This window comes from Chelmon rostratus, chromosome 7, assembly GCF_017976325.1.
Source record: "Chelmon rostratus isolate fCheRos1 chromosome 7, fCheRos1.pri, whole genome shotgun sequence".
NCBI classification, from domain to species: domain Eukaryota; kingdom Metazoa; phylum Chordata; class Actinopteri; order Chaetodontiformes; family Chaetodontidae; genus Chelmon; species Chelmon rostratus.
Genome location: NC_055664.1, coordinates 1,857,531 through 1,881,058, shown reverse-complemented (window position 1 = coordinate 1,881,058; position 23,528 = coordinate 1,857,531). Strand labels below are relative to the sequence as shown.

Here is a 23,528-nt window from a genome sequence, read left to right as displayed (position 1 = left end):
ACCTGTGAGAAACCTGCACATTTTGCAAATGAGCAGGAAAATACCTAAAAGTGATGGGGCAGCTGGTCCCACAGGATGTGAATGTTACCTATTTCCCTTGGAAACTGTCTTAGCATTGACAAATGCTTCCTAATCAATCTCTGCCATCAGTGCAGACGGGGACTGAAGATAGAAATGTGCTTTATTGAATTGAGGTGGAGTCTAGCTCAGCTAAAGCAGTTGAGGATATTGATCCATCAGTCGATACCCTGCACTATTCGTGGCCAAACCTTTGCTGACTGTTGTTTGTATCTGTTTCAAGCTCTCTTCAGAGAGATTGTTATTTGGCCTTGGCTCTCATCTTTATATGGTCAGTTGGGATTCCTGCTCAGGCTGCACACACCAGGAAGGATCTCATTAAAAAAGAAGACTGTCAAAGTAATCACAACACACTACACACTTGACTTAGAGATCACATTTAAAAACCACACACACTGACCAAAACCCTGTATTGAGAATATACTCCAGATAGATACTTTATTTATCTCCAAGGAGAAATTAGATTATAAATAAATTTGCATACACATTAAAACTGAAAATATTGTGAAAAATCACATTTTGATTTTCCATCACTTCTTTCATTCAGCTTTCATTCATTCAATATAAACTGGGAGATACGTATTTTACTGGGAGTTAGTATTATGATATTTATTGGCTGGGGCCAGCTCGCAGGCAACCACTAGACTACTTACTTAGTTAGTGGTCCCAATCAAGACACAGTCCAGCATAACCTTCCACAAAATGGTGAATTGTCTTTTTCATACTTTGCGTTTTAAACAGATCAAACAAAGCAGATATGAGGTGCTTAGTGAGTGAGCTTGCTTGTATTTAAAGGTTCTGGTAGATGGGTGCTCGTACCTTTGGAAAGAGCCATATTTGCTGTTTCCCCCTGCTATTAGTCTGTATGGTAAGCTACACTAACGAGCTGCTGACACTAGCTTCATATTTAGCTACTGACATTTGAGTGGTACAATCAAAAAATGGAAATTGGCTGGCTGTTACACTTACTTAAGTGTAAAATACATTTTATACAATACAATTTCATGTTTACAAAATGAACGTCAATAAATCCTGCAGGATTTACTTGAAACTGAACTGCTTAACTTTTACTTTATTTAACCACGTCGAAATAATAGGAGAGTAGGAGATAGAAGTACAACGGCGCTTCCGGGAAAATTATGGCTGATATCGCGAGAACACGTGACGGAATCATCACGCGAGAAGAGAGTACCTGCAGGAAGTAACGCGGAATTTATCTGGTCAGCGTGCTCATGGACATGTAAGAATCCTTTATCATCTGCCTTTAAAATGGATCAAAATATAAACGAATGCTATGCATAAACGTGCCATCATTTTAAGCGACACTGTCCCGCGATAGTTTTGTTGTTCGTCCAAATGTAGTGTTTAATTCGGTCAAAAATACTGGCCGCCATTGCCGCCGCATGGCTGTGATGTTACCGACAGTAACGTCGCTACTAGCAAGTTGCGTTACTTAACGAGGTTAGTTTAATTTCTGTGTTGTTCAGCTTTCACGTGTGTGTTTTAACTTTTGAGGCACTCCGTTGTTTTACTAATAACACGTAATAATAACACAAGTAATAAAATGAAGTGCCGTTTGGGAGCCCAAAAGAGCTGACTCTTCTTAGTGTACTGAGCAGTGGCTGGCCAATAGAGTGCGCTAGGGCGCCGCCCCACCACTCACCACATTAGCTTGAATAAGACATAAAAAAAAAATAAAAATGAAATAATAAATTACAAATATTACGAAATGAATGTATATCTATTTTTAGATGAGCAAAATAAATATTATGTAGGTAATGATGATGAGTAAAGTTGTGTCTCTGTTGTCTGATTGGTGACGAGTTTCCCCCCTGGGGCTCAAAAATCTTCAAGAAAAGTTGTGCATGCGCAGTAACTCCTCATCAATACAAGCGATAGGGCCATATTGGGGCGAACCCTCCCTGCACCCACAGTTGAATGCAGCTGGATTATTTACACACCACGGTGGTATGTAAATATGCGATCTCCTCATTAAAAACGGAGCGCACCTGCATTCACTGTTTTTCCACTCATAGAAAAGACCGCGTGTATAATACATGTAACTCGGTTTCATCTCAGACAAATCTGACATGAGAACGCCCTAGTTTATTATGTTTAGAGTCATTTTTGGTTGCACACCTGTCTGGGCACACCACAGCCACCAAGCAGCATCTACTGCAGCCTGCAATGTGGGGCGTTTAGGGAGCATCGGGAAAATTATAGAGTGTATCGATAAGAACATGTTCAGCAAGTGATATGTTTTGTGACAGGGTGCGACAAAATGAGACAGGTGGTCGCACCGGTGCTACCAGTGGAAAGGTAGTCTGGAGCCCTGAATGTTTTTTTCATTATTTATGTTGTGTGTTTTGAGATTGTACAGATCCAATATTGATGAAAGTTTGATGAATGGTTTTGAAATTTAGTTCTGTTAAGTCTTAATAATGTTAAATTAGATTATGATTACAATATCCTCGAAAGGGAGAAAACTTGCACTCCTGTAAATAGTTGTGCCGGATATTATTCATTTTCAAATTTCTGATTTAAAATAAAAAGTCATTTGCAGACTGCGCCCCCCCATCACTATCAGACAGGTCTGTTTATGGACTTACAAATATTGTCAGCCACAGGTTGTTTTTTTTTGGGCTTGTGTAGCTGCTTATTTGGGCTTGCCTTGCTCACTCAATATATCTCCATCTCATATATTAGACTCTGATCATGTAGAGATTGTGTTTCTCTTAATAACAATTAACTTAACTAATTTGATAATGACAATGCTTTACATTCACTGATATTAATTCATCTGTTCTGTTTATTGTCTGTTCTGTCATTGGTTACTGTCAAGGTGTTCTACTCTCCGCCTGCAAGTGTTCTGTCCAGCTGCACCTGTCTGAAGTCCAACTGCATCAGTGACTACAGGTTAAAGGTGTCCACTAAGATGTTTCGTTTTATTACTTTTTGTTTTCAGAAGTGATACATTTCATTTGCTGTTTTTGAGTGTAAAATATTGTTTAAAATAGTTTGTATTACTAGCAGTTTGTAACTGCATGTAGGACTTGTATTCAGTTAATTAAAAATGAGCAACTGTACTGTCTTTACGATTTAAATACAGTTTATGACAGCATCTCTTTGTCTTGTGTTATATTTACACCTTTTAGACCAAGTAGCCTGTAGACATTGTTGAAAGATAACCTTTTTGAGTACAAACTCTAATGTTATACTTAGAATTGCCTTAATTAAATCATGGAAATAATTTCCACATGATTAACATGGATCAACCCAATCCAAAGGTATGAACCCATACTAAGTAAATTAAGTTGGATCCAAACCTTGCGAACAAGTTGAATGGGCCCTAATAAATAAAGTTAAATTAACATCAGTGCCTTAAGTTGAACCAAAAGAATTGCTTATTGTTTAAAGTAAGCCATTTAATCACGTGGAAATTAATTCCATGTTTTTTTTTAAGTTCATCCAAAGAATACATTTTTTGAGTGTACCGAAATTGTAACTTTCAGTATGAAAACAAATGAGTATATTTCCAAAATGTCAAACTATTCCTGTGCTGAGCCAACCTACACGACATGGACTCAGAAAAAAAACAATCTAATATTACAGAGCTTCGGTTGCGTGCAGCTGCCAACCAGTCAAGTTACATTTACGTCCATGTTTTTCTAGACTCATGTGAAGGCTTTCCAGTGATTATGATGATTCCGGTGAATAATTTGAGAAACATGCTGTCTTCAATTAGAGACTATTCTTACAGAGGACTGATAGAGAGCTCATCTGTACAATCACCACAGTTTCAAGGTGGACACCAAAGATTAGCAATTCAGTGTCTGACCAAATGTGAAATATGGTTATGATCTCTCCAAGATCTCTGGTTTGATTTCTGAGTTGGCCCAAAAAAAGAGTTTTTGCAGAACATTATGATGTTATAATATTTTATCATGAGACATTTGTGTGACATTTGCCCATAATTACATTATCAATTCCTGAGTTCTAACAAGAAATGTGTTTTGCATTGTCATAGACCTATGACCAACCAGATCAGCTCATGTGTGAGTTAGACATTTGTGTGAAACTTTGTCATAATTATAATATGGATTCTTGGGTTATGGCCCCCAAAATGTGTTTTGCTAGATCATAGGGACCTTTGACCACCAAATTCTAATCACTTCATCCTTAATGTTTGCGAAGACATTCAAAGAAGTCTGTCGTTGCTTGTTTGTTTTTGTTTATGTATAAATGGCCTTACTTTAGCTTGGCAGAAAAAATATGTTTTTGCTCATCATTACTGCCAAAAGACAGAGAGGAATGGTTCAGCAGAGATGTACAGTTTTGTACATAAATCCGCATAAATAAAGAAACATACATTGTGGTCTCGAATGATGTCAGCGAGTGGCAGAACAGAAAGTGAGAATATTAATGGTCCAAGGCAGCTCCCTTGTGCAATCCCAAAACAGATGCCTCCAAACTTTCTCCGTCTGATGTGTATTTGGAACCAGTTTAACACACTGTCAGAAAGACCAACCAACTGTTCAAGAAAACTGGCCAAGATATTATGGTCAACCATGTCAAACACTGCACTTAGGTCTGCTTTCAGTGCTGTGGTATGTTCTAAAGTCAGACTGTAATTCCTTCAGGATAGCATTTTCTTTAAGAAAGGAGTTAATTTGTTCTGAAACTATCTTTCCCAGCATTTCACTGATGAATAGTAGATTGGATATTGGTCTATAGTTGATGCGTTACCATCTAGGTTCTTTAGTAGAGGTTGTAGGGAAGATGCCTGTTTGCAGAGATGTATTGATAATCTTCAGGCCATGACTTGACACACTGTTGAACACTTTAAAAGTGCTGTATGTACAGGGTCAACACATGATGTGGAGGAGTTACACTCTGACAGTCTTGCAGAGCTCAGGTGGTTGCAGCTTTTTACAGGGTTTGCTGAAGTCATCTGTGTTTATATCAGCAGCAATGCTAGCTTTAATTGAAGTTATTTTGTCATTGAAGAACAATGCAAATCCTTCGCAATTTAACACCGATAACTGGGGGCAGTGTCGAGAAGCTTGTTGCTTGTGGTCAACATTCTCTGTCATAATCTGGGAAAAGTAATCCTTTCTTGCCAGACGTGTTGCTTTGTTATAGATAATCATGGCTTCTTTGTATATATTACAGTGAACTGTGAGCCCAGTTTTTCTCAGTTTTCATTCAGCTGCTCAACAGATTCTCTTTATTTCATTATCACTACATTGGGATATTCTGGCAGTAGACCCCCCTGGAGCAGCTGTATTTAAGCAGATGACGAGGTATTATTGAATTTTTTATCCTTGTCATTTAAAAGGCAGTCATAACTGTATAACTCAAATGATCTTTTATCAGCCTTGCCATCTAGGAATCTCTTCTGAACCAAAAAGTCCCTTTTAGTCTTTAATAACAGGTTGGCATAAGAAAAAACACAAAATGATGGCCAGAACACTGGGACTCAATGTTTAACCCTGTTGTTATTACCTAGTTTAGAATGTTTCCATGCTGATGAGTGTTTCATTTAAATGTTGTGTGAGTTCAAAGCTGTCCAGTAAATTCACAAGCTCCACAGCTTTGGAGTCATTCTTTCTGTTGGTCTCCATTCAGGATTAATTTGTCATATCTAGTGGCACAAAGTGCAATCAGCTCTGATAATTCCTGCATAAACACAGATGAATATCTTGGTGCTCGATACAATGTAATGATGTGCTCTAATAATTCTGCTTCGAGCTCAAGAGCAAGATGTTCACATGATGTTAATTCACTCAATTTAACGTCATTACACACAATGTGTGTAGAAAAAATGTCTGCAATGCCTCCTCCTTTCCTGTTTTGTCTGATTATCATAAAAATTAGAATTTGGGGGACAAGCTTCAATCAGTGTTGCCACAACAGTAGTACTAGGAAAATTCCTTCAATTACCAGACCATTAGCCAAAAATGATTTGTTAGCCAATGATCTGATGTTTAAAATAGCTCTTTACCGCCGTAGGGATTCTGTGTTTAAGAAACGGCATGGGGTCTGTCTCATTTCTGATAGACATCTGAGTGATGATGTCTGCGGTTAATGTCCTTTAATTCAATTCATTCATTAAAGGCTGAGCCTCAGCGTGGCAGCTTTAAATAAATCGTTGATTGGTGATGGTGGTGGAGGTGAGGAAGGAGGATTTTGGGTTGCTGGAGAATGTGATGAAGAGGGAGAAGAGGCATGATGGATCCTTCACTGGACAGAGACATCCTCTGAATGTCTTGGGTGATGTGAGGCAGAGGGTCTGTTAAAAATGGAGAGATACAGGCTGCCTGTGTGTGCAGTGCTTCAAGCTTATCTGCACTAACCTGTGCATTATCCTTTTGGTACAGAGAATGATGGAGGCTGGCACAGAGTTGTCTGGTAGAAGTGATGCCCGGATGTATCCAATCAAGTTTAGAGCAGTCTTTACAGTTCTAAAACAGTCAAATTCTGTCCATTTCCAGCACCTTGTACAGGAGCTGCTACAGAGTTCTCATCGCAGCAGTCTTTTCAAGCTTGAACCTGAACTAAATATTTAGAGGTGTTAAATCATGTTATGCTTAAAAAATCAGTGACTGAACAAGTGAAACAGGATTAGTAATTAAACACAGCATTAGTAACTAAATGCTATATTTTAGGCTGCCTCCCTCCACAGGACAAGTGAGACAAGTGACTCTGGCACATGTGACTGGCACCCAGGTAATTTCAGGATATGTGAGATCACAAAGCACACACAAGGTGTGTCCTCTAAATTTACTCAACTGAAGCTCCAGTTCTCTGCTGCATCTGAAGGAGCCCTTGGAAAAGGTCACTGACCTCCCAGGGCTATGAAGTGTTTGGTCTTGAAAGACATACTTAATGGCATACAAAGAACAAAGGAAGGTAAAGAGCAGAATACGCACTACAAATGTGAAAAGTCGGTTAATCAGTCAGTTAGTGGCTACAACTGTGCACTGGAATAGGCGCCATTAATATCTGACAATCATTATCATATTACTAATCATTAATAGGTTGCATGACAGACAATCTTCATCCTCACAATAAGAGATTGTGTATCTGTGCATGCAGACCTTTTCATCATGTAGAAGTGGAAAAAAACACCTGAAAGTGTTTGAAATGGTCTACTCTCACAGTCCAATCAGGCCTCAGTTATCAGATGTAGTGCAGACTCTCTGTTGCAGGGGTCTTATTACGTCCTAAGATAAGACTTACGACCTCAGAGCTCCTTCGCATTTCTGGGGAGCATGGCCAGGTGAGGGAGAGGAGATTGAACAAAGCTCACCCCAGGGCTGCCCCACTGGGGTGATGAACCTTCCTCTCTTCTTTGCCAGCAGCACTTTTTACATATTCTGTGTGCAGCTTGAACCCAGATTTCTACACTGAGAGTTCAGCACTTCAGACCCTCAGGACCTGCAAAGGGAGAAGTTACTAAGGTATATGAATTTACTAGAAAAAGAAATTACCTTCTTACAGATAAATGAACAGATGTGCAGTCTATCACAGGACTGAAACACATTCAGTCCTTTGAACAGCCAGGAAGGAGCAACCAATAAGAAGATAAAAAGACCAGGAACTGAACATTCATCCACTGTGCTACACTGCTAAACACTGTGATTTTGTAGTGATTCCCCACTGTTATTAAAACATCTCTTAAGACATATGTTTTATTTCTGTCTAGATCTTACACGAGACAATCCAGGCATCAGCCATGAAGGCTGCTAGAAAATTTCTCACTCTAATTCTGTTTGAATAGAATACAAAGTCCTTGTTTACAGAAGATGTTAGGGTCTTAGTTGTTTGTAGGGTTTTTTGTGTCTTACCAACAGCTCAACAGTGGTTTCTTTTAAAAAGCCTTAACACCCATTTCAACAACCTATATCAGCTACATGTGTTGTGTTGATGTATTTGTAGCAGTTGTTATCAGGTTACACCAGATTCAAACAGTTCCTGTCTAATTAGCGGAATTGACTGCATCTGTAAGTTTCAAAAGTTCTAAATTTTCTTAACACATCCAAACCTTAACCATAGAGGTAGAAGATCAGAAAACGCTCGAGTAATTTTTGTAAAATCATGATTATAAGTCTGTCTTTCTGATTCCAGTAATTGGCAATTATGACAACGACCAGTAAACCTGCATCCACACTTATACTTTCTGCCCATTTTGGGGTTCTTACCTGGTAAAAGGGTTTAAACTCCACCCACTTGTCTCTCTTATCAAAGTCCTGCATCGGAGTGAAATCTGGCTTATCTTGTACAAAAGACAATCAAATTAGGCTACTGTGATCCTTCAGGGCTAATAAAGACGTCTGGAGTAGATTAATGAGCATGATTTCTTGATAAGACACATTAGAAGCCCACCTCTTATTGTATGAAAAGCTCAGACTGACCTCCCAGGTCCACCTGACATATTTGATGTATGTCCAACATTATTTGAATTCCACATTTGTTTTAGTCCGTCCATTCTGACAGGGAATCATTTCAGTTTCATTAGAACAGCTGATAAGACATTTTAGTCAAGGTGTGTTTAAAGAGGTCCGTAAACAAGCAAAAGGAAAGGACAGATAATCCATGTGTAATTAATTAACCACTGCAGCTCAGCAACATCCGGACACTGGAGTGATTATTAATAGTGAAAGTAAATGGAGGATCAGAGAGAACTGCATCTATTTTATCTTGGGTGTCTGTTTATCACCTCCTCTCCTCCTCCACTTTCCTTATCTTTCCTTGCCTGCTCAATTCTCCTCTCATCCTCTTTGTGCTCCTAACACACTGCCCTTCTTTTCCACCTCTTCTTGATTTCCTGCTGACTCTCAGCTGGCTTTTCTCACTCTCCTACTCCTTTCTTGTATAATCCCCCTCTTTCTTTCTTTCTTTCATTCCGTCTTTTCCTTCCTTTTCATCCTTCTCCTTTTGGCCTTCCCCACCATTTTCTATTATCCAAAGGCATATTTCACCTGTGGCCTGATAATCAGATCCAGTGGCCTCTTTGATTCCCTTCATTCATTCAGGCTGACTCTGTGTAATTTTAATCCATTTTCTGGATGGTTTTGGCCAAATCAGTAGTGAATGTTGTGCCACTAAGCTAGCTGGATTATCCATCCAGCTATCTTAGTGGCAACACAGTCGTTTCAGTGGCAGCAAGTAATGGTTGCTCAACTCTTTTCCCAACATGTTGATAATAACTCGACTCTACAATATGTACACATGGTAATTTCACGGTCATTTGTCTGGTTGATTGGTTGCTGAGTGTCAGGAAGGTAGGTTGTGTCTTATATGAGCATGTCGCAAGTCCTTCGTTGAGGCCCTGATGGACAATGATTACTACCCTCATCCCCAAACTATTTTGGTGTTTCTGTCTGCATCTATTTGTTAACATAAATGTACTGGAACCAAATCTTAGCCACTAGCCATCAGTACATGACGTTGTAAAGGACCAGATGATGCTGGACACCATGCAGCGACTGAGTCAAGACTGCAGAAGATAAGTGATGTAACTGAGACGCAGACGTTAAAACAAATAATTTCTCCAGTACTGCCCATGCTGCGACAGTAAAAAAGGTTTGGGAAAGATCATGGATATGGCAAATAAGCTATTTTTAAACTATGGTTAGGGTTAGGCAACTAAAACATGCTAACATTAATTGTAGGTCTGTGATGAGATGCAAACTCTCCTGCACAGCAAACAGGACATGCTACATGTACATCTTCCAGTTCTGTATCCTTATTTTCTGCCTTGTTACATTCAGGGAAAAGTGCTTCCTGCATTGACACTGAACTTTGTTATTGGACACAACAGTGTGCTGAAGAATCATTTAATATGGATTTAATTTCCAGGTGTAATGGGTTTGGTTGCAGGATGTGGTGTTTTTGACAGCAACTGAAGAAATATTGTGTTGATTTAAGAGTTATTATTTCTGTAACTGGACTTACAGCCACCCATCCCAAACTTTACAGCTGCATCAGTCTCAGACACACTTATCCCATTTTTGTGGCCATCGTTCTGATGCTGTTTCATGAATGTAGGTAGGCCTCTCGCCAGCAAAGGACGATGTGCCCATTCCTAATCTCACCTATAAAGGTCTGACTGGTGGACTGCTTCTTTATCTGGCAAAAACAGCTGTCATTGAGCACAGGACCAGACCTTTGAGAACCACTGAACCAATATGACAATGGGCAGGAAGCTCTGCAGACATAAAGGCAATCTGTTTAAATTGTTCCATGGTAAAGTTAATGTTGCTACAACGGGGGAGGTGAGTAATGAAACTAGTGGTGTGTAGACACATTTCTAGTAGTTGAATGGCCTTATCCTAGTGGGGATTAGTCAGGTTCTTTATTTATTTATTTATTGACTGAAGAATCTGCCCATGGCTGGAAGACACTCTACACACTCTTGCTCTCATCTTGTCTTTTCATGTTCTTCTATTTGGCCTTAGCCACCTCCTCTCTTTTCCTTTTCCTTTTATTTTCTCATTCTCCAACACAGCTTTCCATCCCTTTCCTTTCCTTTATTTTCCTTTCCTTTCCTTTCCACATCAGCGACAGGAAGCAGCTGGGAGACATCATTGACGATGATTTGCAGCCACATATTCATTTTTTATCCTAAATATATTAGGCCAGGCATCTGGAAGGTCAGTGGCTTAATGGCCATTGTATATTTTATGAGCAGCAGGAAGCAAAGCTCTTGGAGTTAATCATGTGGATGAGGGGGTTTTCAGGTAGAGACAAGGGCGCTACTTAAATCATCACATAAGCCTCCCCAAAAAGGTCAGATGCTTCAAAACGACACTGAATGCCCTAGAGTGGATAGAGTGGCTGTAATCATTTGGAGCGCCTGCCATTGTCTGCGGGCCAAACACATTTGTGGAGGTGACATTGGACATCTACAGTACATTTTCATGACTGCAGTATGCTGGTATGTCTCATTTCTCTGTATATACACCCACTACGTACACTTGGTATGTTCACAGTGTGAGTAAAGGAGATTAAAATGTTTTTCCCTTCGTTCAGCTCTTACTATCTTAGAATCTTTTCTCTAATTTATTCATTAGACAAATTTAACCATTAATAGGTGTTTTCTCTGTGGTGTGTGATAGCTGGCCAGATTATTTCACTGTGAGAAAATAAAGACTAAGCTATTAAATGGTGAGGAATTTTTAAACGAGCCAACAGTAAATATGTTGTCTTCAATTCCGTCCACTCCTGTGGAAGCAGCAGCAATTCTCAAGGAGCCAAAATCTGAAGTGAGAAATTTCTGTTAAACTTAATTCTGTGAAATTTTGGTTCAGTGACAGAGTAGAACATTTTTGATGTGATTAGCAAAAGATTTGACAAACTGACAAATGAACAGAGGGACACTGATATTAACCCTTGTTTTGAACTAGTATTTAGTGATGTGCCCTGGTTGCTCATCTTGGGTACGTGTCTATATTGGCTATATCGAGTGAAAAAATCCAGGATAAGGATTTCTCAGGTTCAGGCACGAAAACTACATGGTTGGGAAGGGTTAGGGGGATGTGATTTGGGTTAAAATGACTACTTTGTTCAGGTTAGGGGTAGGGATGTCAACGGCTAAGAGAATATTTTTGACTTGTATGATGCATGGTCTAAAAAGTTAATTTGCATGCAGACAGTATGATGCGTGCCACTCCGAGACCATCACCCAGTTGGTGTGCTGAATGATTGAGACCGATATGCTGTCAATCAGTATGGTAGAGGGCGAGGGATTCAAAGAGCAACTGCCAGAGTACCAAGGCCACCAAGAGCTCTGACCACCACCTGCTGGACAGCTCCCAAGACGAAAGCTACATTAAAGCCACCTGTCCCTTCATCAGTGCTGACTGGGAGCAGGATTTTTTTTACTGGGAAAATCTGTTGAAGTCTGACATATTTAAGTTTCACTAGTCAAAATGTCCATTAAATGTTTGATGAGTTAGTTAGAATATTACAACTTTCAAGCTGCTTTACCGCTCTCCATCTCTGATGTCCACCCTCCCACTTGCTTCTCTCCCGATTCAATGAATTAAAGGCTTGTTTTGACCAAACTAGAGTTTCTGGATACTATTTGAACAGTAGAAATATGTTAAAAAGAAATATGAAGTACGTTTAGGTGAGATTAATTTTGTTTCTGTCTAGGTTGAATGAAGTGTGAAGTCTGCAAACCGTGTCTGGTGGCTTTCTGGTAAAACAAAAAGGATCTTACTCTTTAACAAAAAGGTCTTTCTCGTTCTCTCTTTTTCCTTCCTTCATTTTGTCACTTAGAATAACAATCTGAGCTCCACCACCTGTGTGACCAGGCACATTAGTATAATAACCTCATAGGTGGCTTTTTGTTGGCTGGCATGGTACCACCTTATACACAATGAAGTCTTCACATGTACAACATAGGAGACTAAAAATGACTACATGAAGAGTGAGGGTGACTAGCTAGCATAGATGGAGGGTGGAGATTTCGAGTTTTGGTGAAAAACAACTTCACAGAGCCATGGGTTTTCCCAAACTGGACCTGTGTCAAGATAGCAGGGAGCCCAGGTAGACAGGAGAGTCATGGTCACTTAGCCTGAATATTAATGGAGTCCTCTACTGTGAAAGACCTGAAGTCCAGTGGGAAATTAGATGGCATGGTTATTGCCCACTTAACCACCATGAAGGAATTAGTAAACACATCTCTCTCTCTCCTCATGTGGCTTTACTGATGGTTCAATGCTCTGACAGGACTCTGTCTGTTAGGAAACCTCCTTCCTCCTCCCTTTCCTTGTGTTTCCCTGTGTTTTTCCCCTGTTCCATCCTTGAGTTTGTGTGTGTGTGTGTGTGTGTGTGTGTGTGTGTCTGGACTGGGTGGTTCCCTGCAATCATTGCTCACCTATACCTGTTCCATCAGCCACTACAGCTGCAGCCAATCCACACTTTTCAGCCACAGGATAACAACCCGGATCAACGAACCAGTCTTTGCCAGGCTGTTGTTCTCACTAGCCTGCAAACAAGTTTTACCCTTGTGCTTTACTACAGGTTCAGAGTTTGCCTTGTCTGTTTTTCCTTGTCTATTTTCCTTGTGTCTCAGGATCATCTCCTCGTGTGTTGAGTCTGCTCCTTCTGCCCAGCTCCAGTCCACCACCTGAAGAACCTGCTGATCACTTCAGATTCTCCATTGTTTGTGTTCTGCATTTGCAGCTCAGCCGGTATCTCAGACTGTAACAGTGTCTATGAACATCCATACAAATGTGGATGTTTTTATGTTACTTGAATTAATGCAAAATTGCATTGTGTCTGGACTTGGCTTTTGTGGTACATAATAGTCAAAGTTTGTTACTTAGTTACAGTTTTGGGTAGTAACGCTAAGTAACGCAATAATCAATTACTAAGCACACTTCACGTCAGTTGCAAAATGTACATAAATACATTTATTCAGCCATTTTTTATTGGGCATCTACTTCATGTTGACACATGTATAGTGAAAAAAATGTAAATAAACGCTTGACCCATTACCCTCAAAAGCAACAAATTATATGTATTTAAATTACAAAGTTACTTTGCCCAACGATGCTGTTACTTTGGGTCATATGTTGGTGTATGTGACTTTTTTTTTTCCAGATTTTCAGCTTTTTGTCAAGCCAGTTATTGGTGGGGACACACTCACAGTGATAAAAATTTCATTGCAGCTTGAAGCATTGTTGATGCCCAACAAGCAGTTGTGGTGAGTGAGCTAATAACTAAGAAGCGAAAAGAGAATTTGTGAAGGAGTGCTGTGTGGCGCTTGAGGAATGAATGGAGATGAAGGGAAAACCTGTTGTGCAACTCAGTGATAAAGTGCCTGTGTGATTTGGCCTTCATGGTGGACATAACCAGGTACTTGGGGTGGCTTGTGGCTCAGGAGGTAGAGCGGTCATCCACCCATTAGAAGGTCGGTGGTGGATCCCTGGCCTCGGCAAGATAGTGAACCCAGAATTGCTCCAGATGCTGTGCATTGGTGTCTGAGTGTGTTAATGTTTGTAGTGAGCACATGGTCTAGCCACCATTGGGTGAATATATGTAGGCTTGTGTAAAAAATTGCATTGGGTGGTAAAATCATTTGAAGAGGAATTAAAGCTGTGAAAAGTGCAACTGCATTTCCCTCCTGTGCAAGAACACATGCCTGCTTTGAAGTCTGAGTATGCTGGTGAGTGCATAAAACTCCTCAAGCATTTGGAAAGAGGCTGTAGGACATGAAAAGTAAATAAAAGGAACTGAACACCTTTGTTGTTTACCGTGGATCCAGCTGATGTGCCTGACAACCTACAACACAAAATCATTGATCTGCAAAGCGATGACAAGCACAAAGCTAGGTACAGCAACCTCCCTCTACCTGAATACTATATAAAACATATGTACATCCTGAGGATTTTCCCATTCTGAGGAGGCATGCACTTAAGTTTGCATCTCTGTTTGGGACAACCTATGACTAATGCAAAGACTTGGTTCCCCTCAAGACTGACTGACTCAAACCTGGAAAACCAGCTGCAAGTACTATCATCATCACCATCATCTGATTTGAAATGCTCACCAAGGAGAGGCAGTTTCAGCCAAAATGTTAGTGTGATATACAGTATGTGTTCAATGATTGGGTTGCAGCCCAGTTGTTGAGAATCCCTGCTTTAGAGGAGTCCAAACCTGTTTCGAATCACATACAGAAGACCAGCTGATGAGTTGTACCAATAGCCAGTGTTAAATATGAGACCTTCACTTTATGTACAATATGAATTCACAAGGGTATCAAGAATGTAATCTTATGGCAGACAAATCTAAACATGAGGCAAAATGTCCTTATTGACCTCATAATCCGAAGTTTTTCATCTTGTCGTACATATCAGATTTGTTTGGATGATAAAGGCATGTTTCATGTTTCAGCATATCTACTTGATGCATTTCTGGTGAAATCCTCTCGTAGAATCCAAATATATGGTAGAAGGCCGAGGAGACATAATGGAACTGCATTATTTAAATGAACAGTGAATTCCTCTCCTGTCAGAGCAGCTTCTATGTAAGCTGTATATCTCTGCAACGCTGGTCCAGAGACGGGTGGAGAAATATTGTTGATGAAAAATTTAAATGTTAATTGAAGCCATCCATCTGACAATAGGCCAACACCATGCTCAGTGTTTTAATTGCTTAAACAGGGACAGTGATTTGGACACAAATGGACAATGTTGGAGTGGGTCCATTTACATGGACAGGGATGTCTATATAAATTAAAACTCTGGCATAGGTATCACACGCACACACACACACACACACTACTGATTATAACATCAGAACATTTATACATATACATAGGTATACATTTTTGTTTTGTTATACATGTTTGTTTTTAAAGAGCAACTTAAAACCCTGTCGTAGCTTGAACACAAATTTCAGAAAATGCATTTAAACATCCATTATTATCCCACTACTGCTGGCTACACACTACGTATCTTTTCACAAATAATATCAAATCAAACAAGCCAGTTGCGTAACTGTGGTTCTATGAATACTTCATGACCGCCATGTTTCGTATGTAAAACTCTGATTTCCTCCATGTGTCTTTCAGCACTTTCTCCACACACGTATGTGATTTCTGTTTTTGTATGTCTTGATAGGGGCATGTTGCCCTGTTTTGTACATATTTATTAACATTAATATTTGCCATGTCATTACTTTGCATGTTGTGTATTATATGGTGCCATGTTTTATTCAAACGTAGCACCCCACTGCTACAATATGTCTAAGATGGTCTAGGCTACCTGATGGGGTGATTTTGGGTTCATTTTATATGAAGGTAGCTACCACAAAGGTTTACCTGTATGAAGTAAACTGATATTACTCCATTTATAACCAACATATATATATATATATATTGAACAGCCATTTAAATTGGTTGTTGTTCAAAAAAAATAAACAACAAATTATGGTAAATGACTCTTAAATCTTAAATGTTCTTAGCAAACTTCATATTACACTGAATGCTCATTACTTACAACACTATAATCAACCCATGGGTGAACACACACTCACTCACTCACACACACACACACACATATCTATCTATCTATCTATCTATCTATCTATCTATCTATCTACACACAAAGTAGTGGAAAGAAAGAAAAACGTTGCAGGCCAATAGAAATTCTCTCCTCCCACAAAGAAAAGGCGAAGTAGATAAGATTCACAGTTCAGTGGGAAAACTCCTTCCCTTGATGCGCCAGAGGCTCAGTCAGCCTGACTCAAACTACAGCTTAAGAATTCCTTGGCAGACACCGATGAAGAAAACCAGGGAAGAGCAGCAGTGAAGCTCTCCGTCAGGTGCACTCAGGCCTCTTTGGTCAGGCGCGCTGTCAAATACCCAGAACACACACTCACGTACACCCGCCCCAATAAACTTTACTGTAAAGAGGAAACGTGTGGCCAAGTTTTAACTACGGTTTCTTCTGGTTCCAAAAACATGTACTGATGTTGGTCAAACGATACTAGACCTCCTCTTTACCTCCTGGCTGCCATTTCATCCTCTCCCCCTCCCCCTTTCTTCCTCCACACCCCCTGCAAATCATCACAGGTAGATCCAAACTAACCACCTGTCAGACGCAAACAAACAACAGAACAAACATGAAAACAGTGTGTGTACTCTCGCAACACTTTGCTTCTTTCAGCCTCAACACTATGACGACCCACATTTTCAATCTTTGTTTAGAACAGAATTTTTTTATTTCTCTCTCAGCTGGATTTACCTGAAGGTACATTTCTTCTTTTTTTGGTGGAGGCTAGCTGCCCTCCAATACCTTCAGCCTATAATGTTGTAGGAAAATTAACCATAACATCAAGAGTATGAAAAGAAACAACCAATGCTGGATGGATGTTCCTCTGGGTCTTACCTGGACTTCCACTCCATAGCTCATATAGACAGTGATGATGTAGCTGCAGTCTATAGGGGAGTGAAAAGCAGAGCTGGACTGTGGTGGAGCCTCTATATATCCATCTGGCCCAGTCAGGTTGAGCTGGCAGGAAACTGCAGGGACAAATAGCAGCATAGAAATGATTCTGATGTAAGCAATGGGGACACACACACACACACACACACACACACACACAGGTTTCCATCACGTTTGGGGACATTACATAGACCTTCTTTTCTTCTTCTACTTGCCTAACCCTAACCCTTACCCTAACCTTAACCCAAGTCGTCACCCTAAAATTGAATGATTTACTTTATGTGGACCTGTACTTCTAGCCGGTCATTGACATAATGCATGCCGTAGCCCCTTACTCTAACCACAAGTAAATGTCTAACCCTAAACCTGATCTAGAACCGTAAAGTCTGGAAAAGTGGTTCTTTGAAGTTGTGAGGACCGACCAAAATGTTACCACTTTCCAAAATTGTTTCGACTCTATTGGTTCACAGTACGAACATTTTGCATTAAAGTCCTATTCTATTGTTTCTTTAAACCATGACCATGACCTTTCCCTAACATTAACAAAGCCAGAATGAACTAACAAGTATACATCAATGGAACACTATTGCACATACTATATTTACAGTTACAGACATTGCTATAAACACGCATAGGCACTATCTGACTTTGAAGGTTTTCTGCCTCTCCGGCTGCCTTTCTAAGCAGCTCAGCCCTGCAATTGGACAGCTGAGGACAGAATATTTCCTAGTGGCCTTCAGGGGTTTCTGCTCCACCACCTTCATCCCTCCCTCTCTCAGAGCTAAAAAGTAAACTTTTGCTGAAGTGCTTCTTTATGAAGAAGAACATCCTCGCTGTGTCCCCTCAGCACTTCACCTGAGGGAGTGTCCACTCCAGCATTATTGCTGCTCTACAGTGTTGTCATTCACCTTGTGCCTGGATGTCTGTGTTACAGAGGGATTATGAGTACAGTACTGCCTGTCTGTGCTTTGACCTGCCATCACGCTGCACACAGATCAGCTGATTAATAAAGCTGCTGCCATCCTGCTCTTCCTGATTTGCAAATTCCACCCATAAATCTTAGAGTGCTTTGGTCCCTGTTTGGACCTCTTGATTAAGGGTTAGTGATGCACTGATGCTGTTGTAATTTATGTCAGCCCCATGGCTATGTGATCGTGACAGATGCATATCGAGAAGATATTAGTTGAGAGTGTGAAGACAGCCTGGGTGCACACGAAAGAGAAAAAACATCCTGGTAAAGTCTCATAAGAGAGAGGACCACTGTGTGTACTTCAGAAAAAAGTTGTCTCTGTTTGAAGGATTGCTTGATAAATGTTTAGAAGATTACATTTTTATTTTATGAGTTGCATTCATTTTGATTTGATACAGTGACTAAGGCCATAAGTGGGTGGACTTCTTGAGTACCCAGCCCAGCTGAAGTAACAGTCACATTACTATTACAAACAAACAAATCCTGACTTACTTGTGTAGCTCTATGTATAGAAAATGTCACTGAGCTACATGCATAATACTTTGCCCTATAATCACTTTCAAATCATCATATAATTCTTGTGTAATATGGTATATCTTAAAAGGTATAATAAGACTGTGTTCTTACTTGGACTTTGCATGGTGGTGGTGATGATGGTGGTGGTAGTGATGGTGGTGGTGGTGGTTGTCTCCTCTTCTTCGCTGTCAGGCCTCACATTCTGCTTCAGTTCAGGTTGATCTGGCCTCCCTGCATCTTTCTCCCTTGCAGTAGTAGCAGCAGAGCGGAGGATGGCAGCGTGTTCTGGATCTTTTAAAATAGTGCTGGTGACTGGAACGGGGGTGGTGGAGTGAGAAGTGGCAGCTAACGCGTGCATGACAAGAGTTGTTTGTCTGTTGGACATTTCAGCACTCGCACCAGAGGCCCTTTTATCACCGTTATCCAGTGGAATCCTCGATGGCGAGGTGGAGAAGGTGGACTGTGACCTGGGGTGTGAGCTGGATCCCCCACTGTCCTTGAAGTAGTTTGACTGACTGTGAGGGCCGGCTGGATTCTGGTGATGGGGGGGATTCCTGTAAAAGGGGTGGTGGTTGAGAATGTTGAGAGGTGAGGCGGTGGTGACCATGGGGAGCCTCCTGCCTGTATCCTGGGTGGTGGAATACAGGCTGGCCCTGCTCTCTGGATTGCCCCCCGAGGTGATAGAAAGACCATCCTCAGAGGTAGAGGCTGAAAGAGAATGAAAGAGAATCGTAGATTAGGTTGGATGGACATGGATTCATACCACAGACACAATAATCACTTGGCCATGCAGGTGCAGAGGTTTTTGGCATCACTAGCCTGCCTCTTCTCTGCTCTGGCTCCAAACCTCTCCACCCATATCTTTGAAACACTGCCATTCCAATGGCTCGCCTCCACTCCCCCATCCTAAATCATGAACAGGTATGTGCCTGGTCAGAGACGGGGGCTCAGTTCAAATGAACTGTTTGATGAGTAAACTTAAAAATACAAATATTTTGAAACTTTATTTTAAATTATTTTCAAGCCCACACAAGAACAGTTTGACAGTAGTTCAGACATAAATGTACATATCTAAATATGGACTGGATCATGTCTGGATCTTGCTTTTCTCCCATCCACCTGCTTTTCTTCCGATGACCTTCACTAACTAGCTTCCTCAAAATCATCATATTTTAGACCCCATCCCAACAAGGCTACTTAAAGAGGTTTTACCCTTAACTGACTGTTCTTTACTACATATGATCGACCTGTCTCTATCAACAGGCTCTGTACCACAGTTCTTTAAAGTAGCTTCTTCTTAAAAAGCCTACTCATTCACCCCATGTATGTTCCCTTTTGGCAATATTGTCACAAAACAGAAATTTTCATTGCTATGCAGATGATACCCAGCTATATTTATCAATGAAGCCACATGAAACCAACCAGTTAACTAAACTCCAAGTGAGGACATGAAGGACATGAAGACCTGGATGAGCTGCGTCTTTCTGTTTCTAAATTTGGACTGTGTACTGTGCAATAGTACAAAGACACTGTATTTTATTGTTTATATTTTATTCATAAGAAATTCAAAATCCACTGTGAAATTGAGCCATTCTTTACAAGGCAATATATCTTATTCTCTTTTATGGATTGTTATTCTACCTCTCCTTTTTTTTTCTTTCTGTAACAAGTACATTTCCCCGGTGTAGGATTAGTAAAGTCTCATCTTATTTTATCTTAAAAACAAAATGATTAAGAAATATGCACCATGTGAGCATACCATCAACTGGAATAATAAACATATTATAACTAGACTTTAATTTGGGCCCAACTACAACAATAATAATGCAGAAGCCAACTTAAGGCCCTATCATTTCAGTTTGCATTGTACTTTAGTGTGCATGTTCCAGAGGATATTGGTTCCTGAAGGTCCCAGGGAAGATGCCCACTTTGTCATGCCAATTTACCATGGCATTATACATTTCCATCTCCAATAATAAACTGATGTGGTGGAACTGTGCATGATGCTGCAATGTACAAATATCCATTATCTTACTTTTAGTGTTAAACTCAGCAGTTGAGGTGCAAAACTGGAAGGGTTGACCAGGCACTTCCTCTTGAGTTCTACTATAATTTGACTTTGCTGCTGTGTAGTATTTATTTCGACAACATGCCACGAGAAACTGTGTGCGTGTGCATATTATGAGCATATACTGTATGTATGATGTATATATGACAGTGTGCTGCCCGACAACTGTGTTTCTTTACTGAAAAGAAGAGACTTTCAAAAACTGGTTTCCAATACCGTGTTACTTATGTATCTGTCTTGAAATGTAAGTTTTTGTTTACAGAGCTGCAATGATTTTGACAGGAGAAAGCATGACTTTATAGCCAGAAAATAAATCTGAAATCCAGTCACCCTCTTTATCTCTTCCTGTTCACTGCTCTGATTAACTGTACTTCAGTCTTACATCAAGGCAGAGAGAGCCTATCTCATGCTCCTGGGTGGACACAGGAACATTCACTCACACAGCTCTGCACTCCTCAAAGCAAAGTTATTCCACCTTTCAACGCTGAGTTTTAGCCATATTTCTTTTTAACATTTTTTATGTGGAGCAGAGCATTAGGGCTGTTACATCAATGTGAGTCAATAGGCAGACTAAAAACTGGTAAAACGGCAAGCAGTACGACCCAAACAATTCTCATAAATTGCTCACATCATTGGCTTCTTCCCTCCCTATCCTCCTGGTAATAAGACTTAATATTCATTCCTGAGGAGATTTGATGAGCCCCTATAATTCTCCCAGTGTAATGATCAGCACTTCCCTCCCAAGTGCACCTGTGAGATCTAATCTGAGACCCCTTCAGGAGGCTATCATCCACTGAGGGAAGTCTTATGTTTCTTTAACAATGCTTCATTTCCACCATAATAGCTCCTACTCTCTGCCAGCTAATAGCTATCTACTTCAAACAATCAGGGTTTATTGTAGTTTGCTACCTCCCACCTTGCTTCTCAAACACATGCAGCTCTATGCACAGAATTAGACACACTGGGTGCTAAATCTCCAAGAAAAACAATAAATGAGTCTGTCATCACATGCTGTTGGAAGGTGTGAAAGGTAATGTGCAGTACATGTTCTGGGTGAGCAGTGTGTTTTATCAGTTCCTTGAGCTCAAAGGAAATCAGAAGTGTGTATGAAACGTGACAGATGCTACAGGAGGAGACTGCTTTGAAAATGTACATCAATGGTGTAGGTTTTGTCTCAAAAATATCATTTTCATTTCATTCAACAGCCAAAAAATGATTTATTTTTTTTTTGCATTTACACCCTTTGTTTTAATAATAGAAACAAAAATATTGAAAAATTGCCAAATAATCCTCAAATCCACCCTCTCAAATGAGAGGATTTTTTGCTTTTCTTTGTATCACTGTAAAATGAACATTTTTGAATTTTGACTTTAGCTGGGATGAAACACAACATATTAAGACATCCCAGGAAAAGTAGTGAGTAATGATTAATAAAAAAAAAAAGTATCATCAAATTAATCCATAATGAAAGCAATCATGTACTACAGCCCAAATATTGTTGCATCCAATATAAGCTGCTCAAGACTTTCCAGTCTAACCCTAACCCTTACCTACAGAGCCCTAAATGGCAGGCACCATCATATCTTAAAGAGCTCATAGTACCCTATTACCCCAGTAGAACACTGCGTCCTAGACTGCAGGCTTACTGGTGGTTCCGAAAGTCTCTAAAACCAGAATGGGAACCAGATCCTTCATCTATCAAGCTCCTCTCCTGTGGAACCATCTGCCAGCCTTGGTCCGGGGGACAGACACCCTCTCTACATTTAAGAGTTGGCATTTAAGAGTTGGCGTAAAACTTTACTTTTTGATAAAGGTTACACTTAGGGCTGGCTCAGGCTTGCCTTGGACCAGCCCCTAGCTACACTTCCATAGGCTGAGACTGTTAGGGGACTTCCACTGAGATTCTCTCTCCTCCTCTCCCTGAGAAAACATAAATTACCATACACATACCATACCATAATAATAATAATAATAACAATTGTTATTATTATTGCTGTGCATCTCTGTCTCTCTCTCTCTCCCTCATCCTCTAAACTCATCAGGTTGAGGCAGATGACCTCCCACCCAGATCCTGGTTCTGCTTGGGGTTCCTGCCTATTGAAAAGAGGAACTTCCTTGCCGCTGTCACCAAGTGCTTGCTCATGGGGGAATTATTAGGTATCTTTACATTAAGTATATGAGTAAGTATTACCTGCTCTATGTGAAAAGTGTCCTCAGGCAACTTTTGTTGTGATTTGGTGCTATATAAATACGACTGAATTGCAAAAAATGCATGCAATTTATTTAAATACTGAACTGTAAGTGTACATTATACAGTTCTTCTTACCAAGAACTGTTATAGTAAGACCGTGCTTTGCTGACTTTTGACTCGTTCAATTCAAGTGTCTGTTTGGGTGGTCAGAAAGACCAGAATTATTGAAACTGGGGCTGAGACATCCTGACTTTTAGTCCCAAATATGTGTCAAACTGCAAAAAGCTGGATTCTACAGTTTACTTAATGCAGCTTGATAACATATTTTGTTATACATTCCATGACTGGTAAATGCTCACATACTGTATTAAATTAACCCCATGCAACCAATTTGTAACCCAACCCTTTGTTAGGATGCCTCTGCCTCCTCCTCTCCTCGTTGTGGTTCCCTGTGTTTTTCCCCTGTTCTTTTGTGTCTTGTGAGTTCTCTCTCAATGATCAATGTCTCTTTTTTTGGGAAAATACATTTTATTATTCAAACTATCTGAAACTGTGTCCTGCCAGGTTTTTTGTCCATATCTAAATTTCACCTGCATTGCATATTATTACGTACACAGCGGGAATCCAGTGTCTTCATACTGTTCACTGCTAATACCTTTTTTTTTTTTTTTTTTTTGCAAGGGTGATCATTAAATGTAAACAAAAAACACCCGAGGGATGTAATATCTTCCATAACTAATA

The 23,528-nt window shown here is 40.1% G+C and overlaps 1 protein-coding gene across 1 annotated transcript in view; it reads right to left on the bottom strand.

The window, feature by feature from the left end:
- The window catches only part of sez6b (seizure related 6 homolog b), a 133,765-nt gene extending 111,026 nt beyond the window's left edge, over positions 1-22,739 (bottom strand). The window contains exons 1-3 of the mRNA XM_041940681.1: positions 22,661-22,739; positions 18,640-19,236; positions 16,986-17,119 (exon numbers count right to left, since the gene is read on the bottom strand). Coding sequence (XP_041796615.1) covers positions 16,986-17,119; positions 18,640-19,236; positions 22,661-22,739 — 810 coding nt within the window. The remainder of the gene's footprint in view (positions 1-16,985; positions 17,120-18,639; positions 19,237-22,660) is intronic.
- Positions 22,740-23,528: the final 789 nt, after the last annotated feature.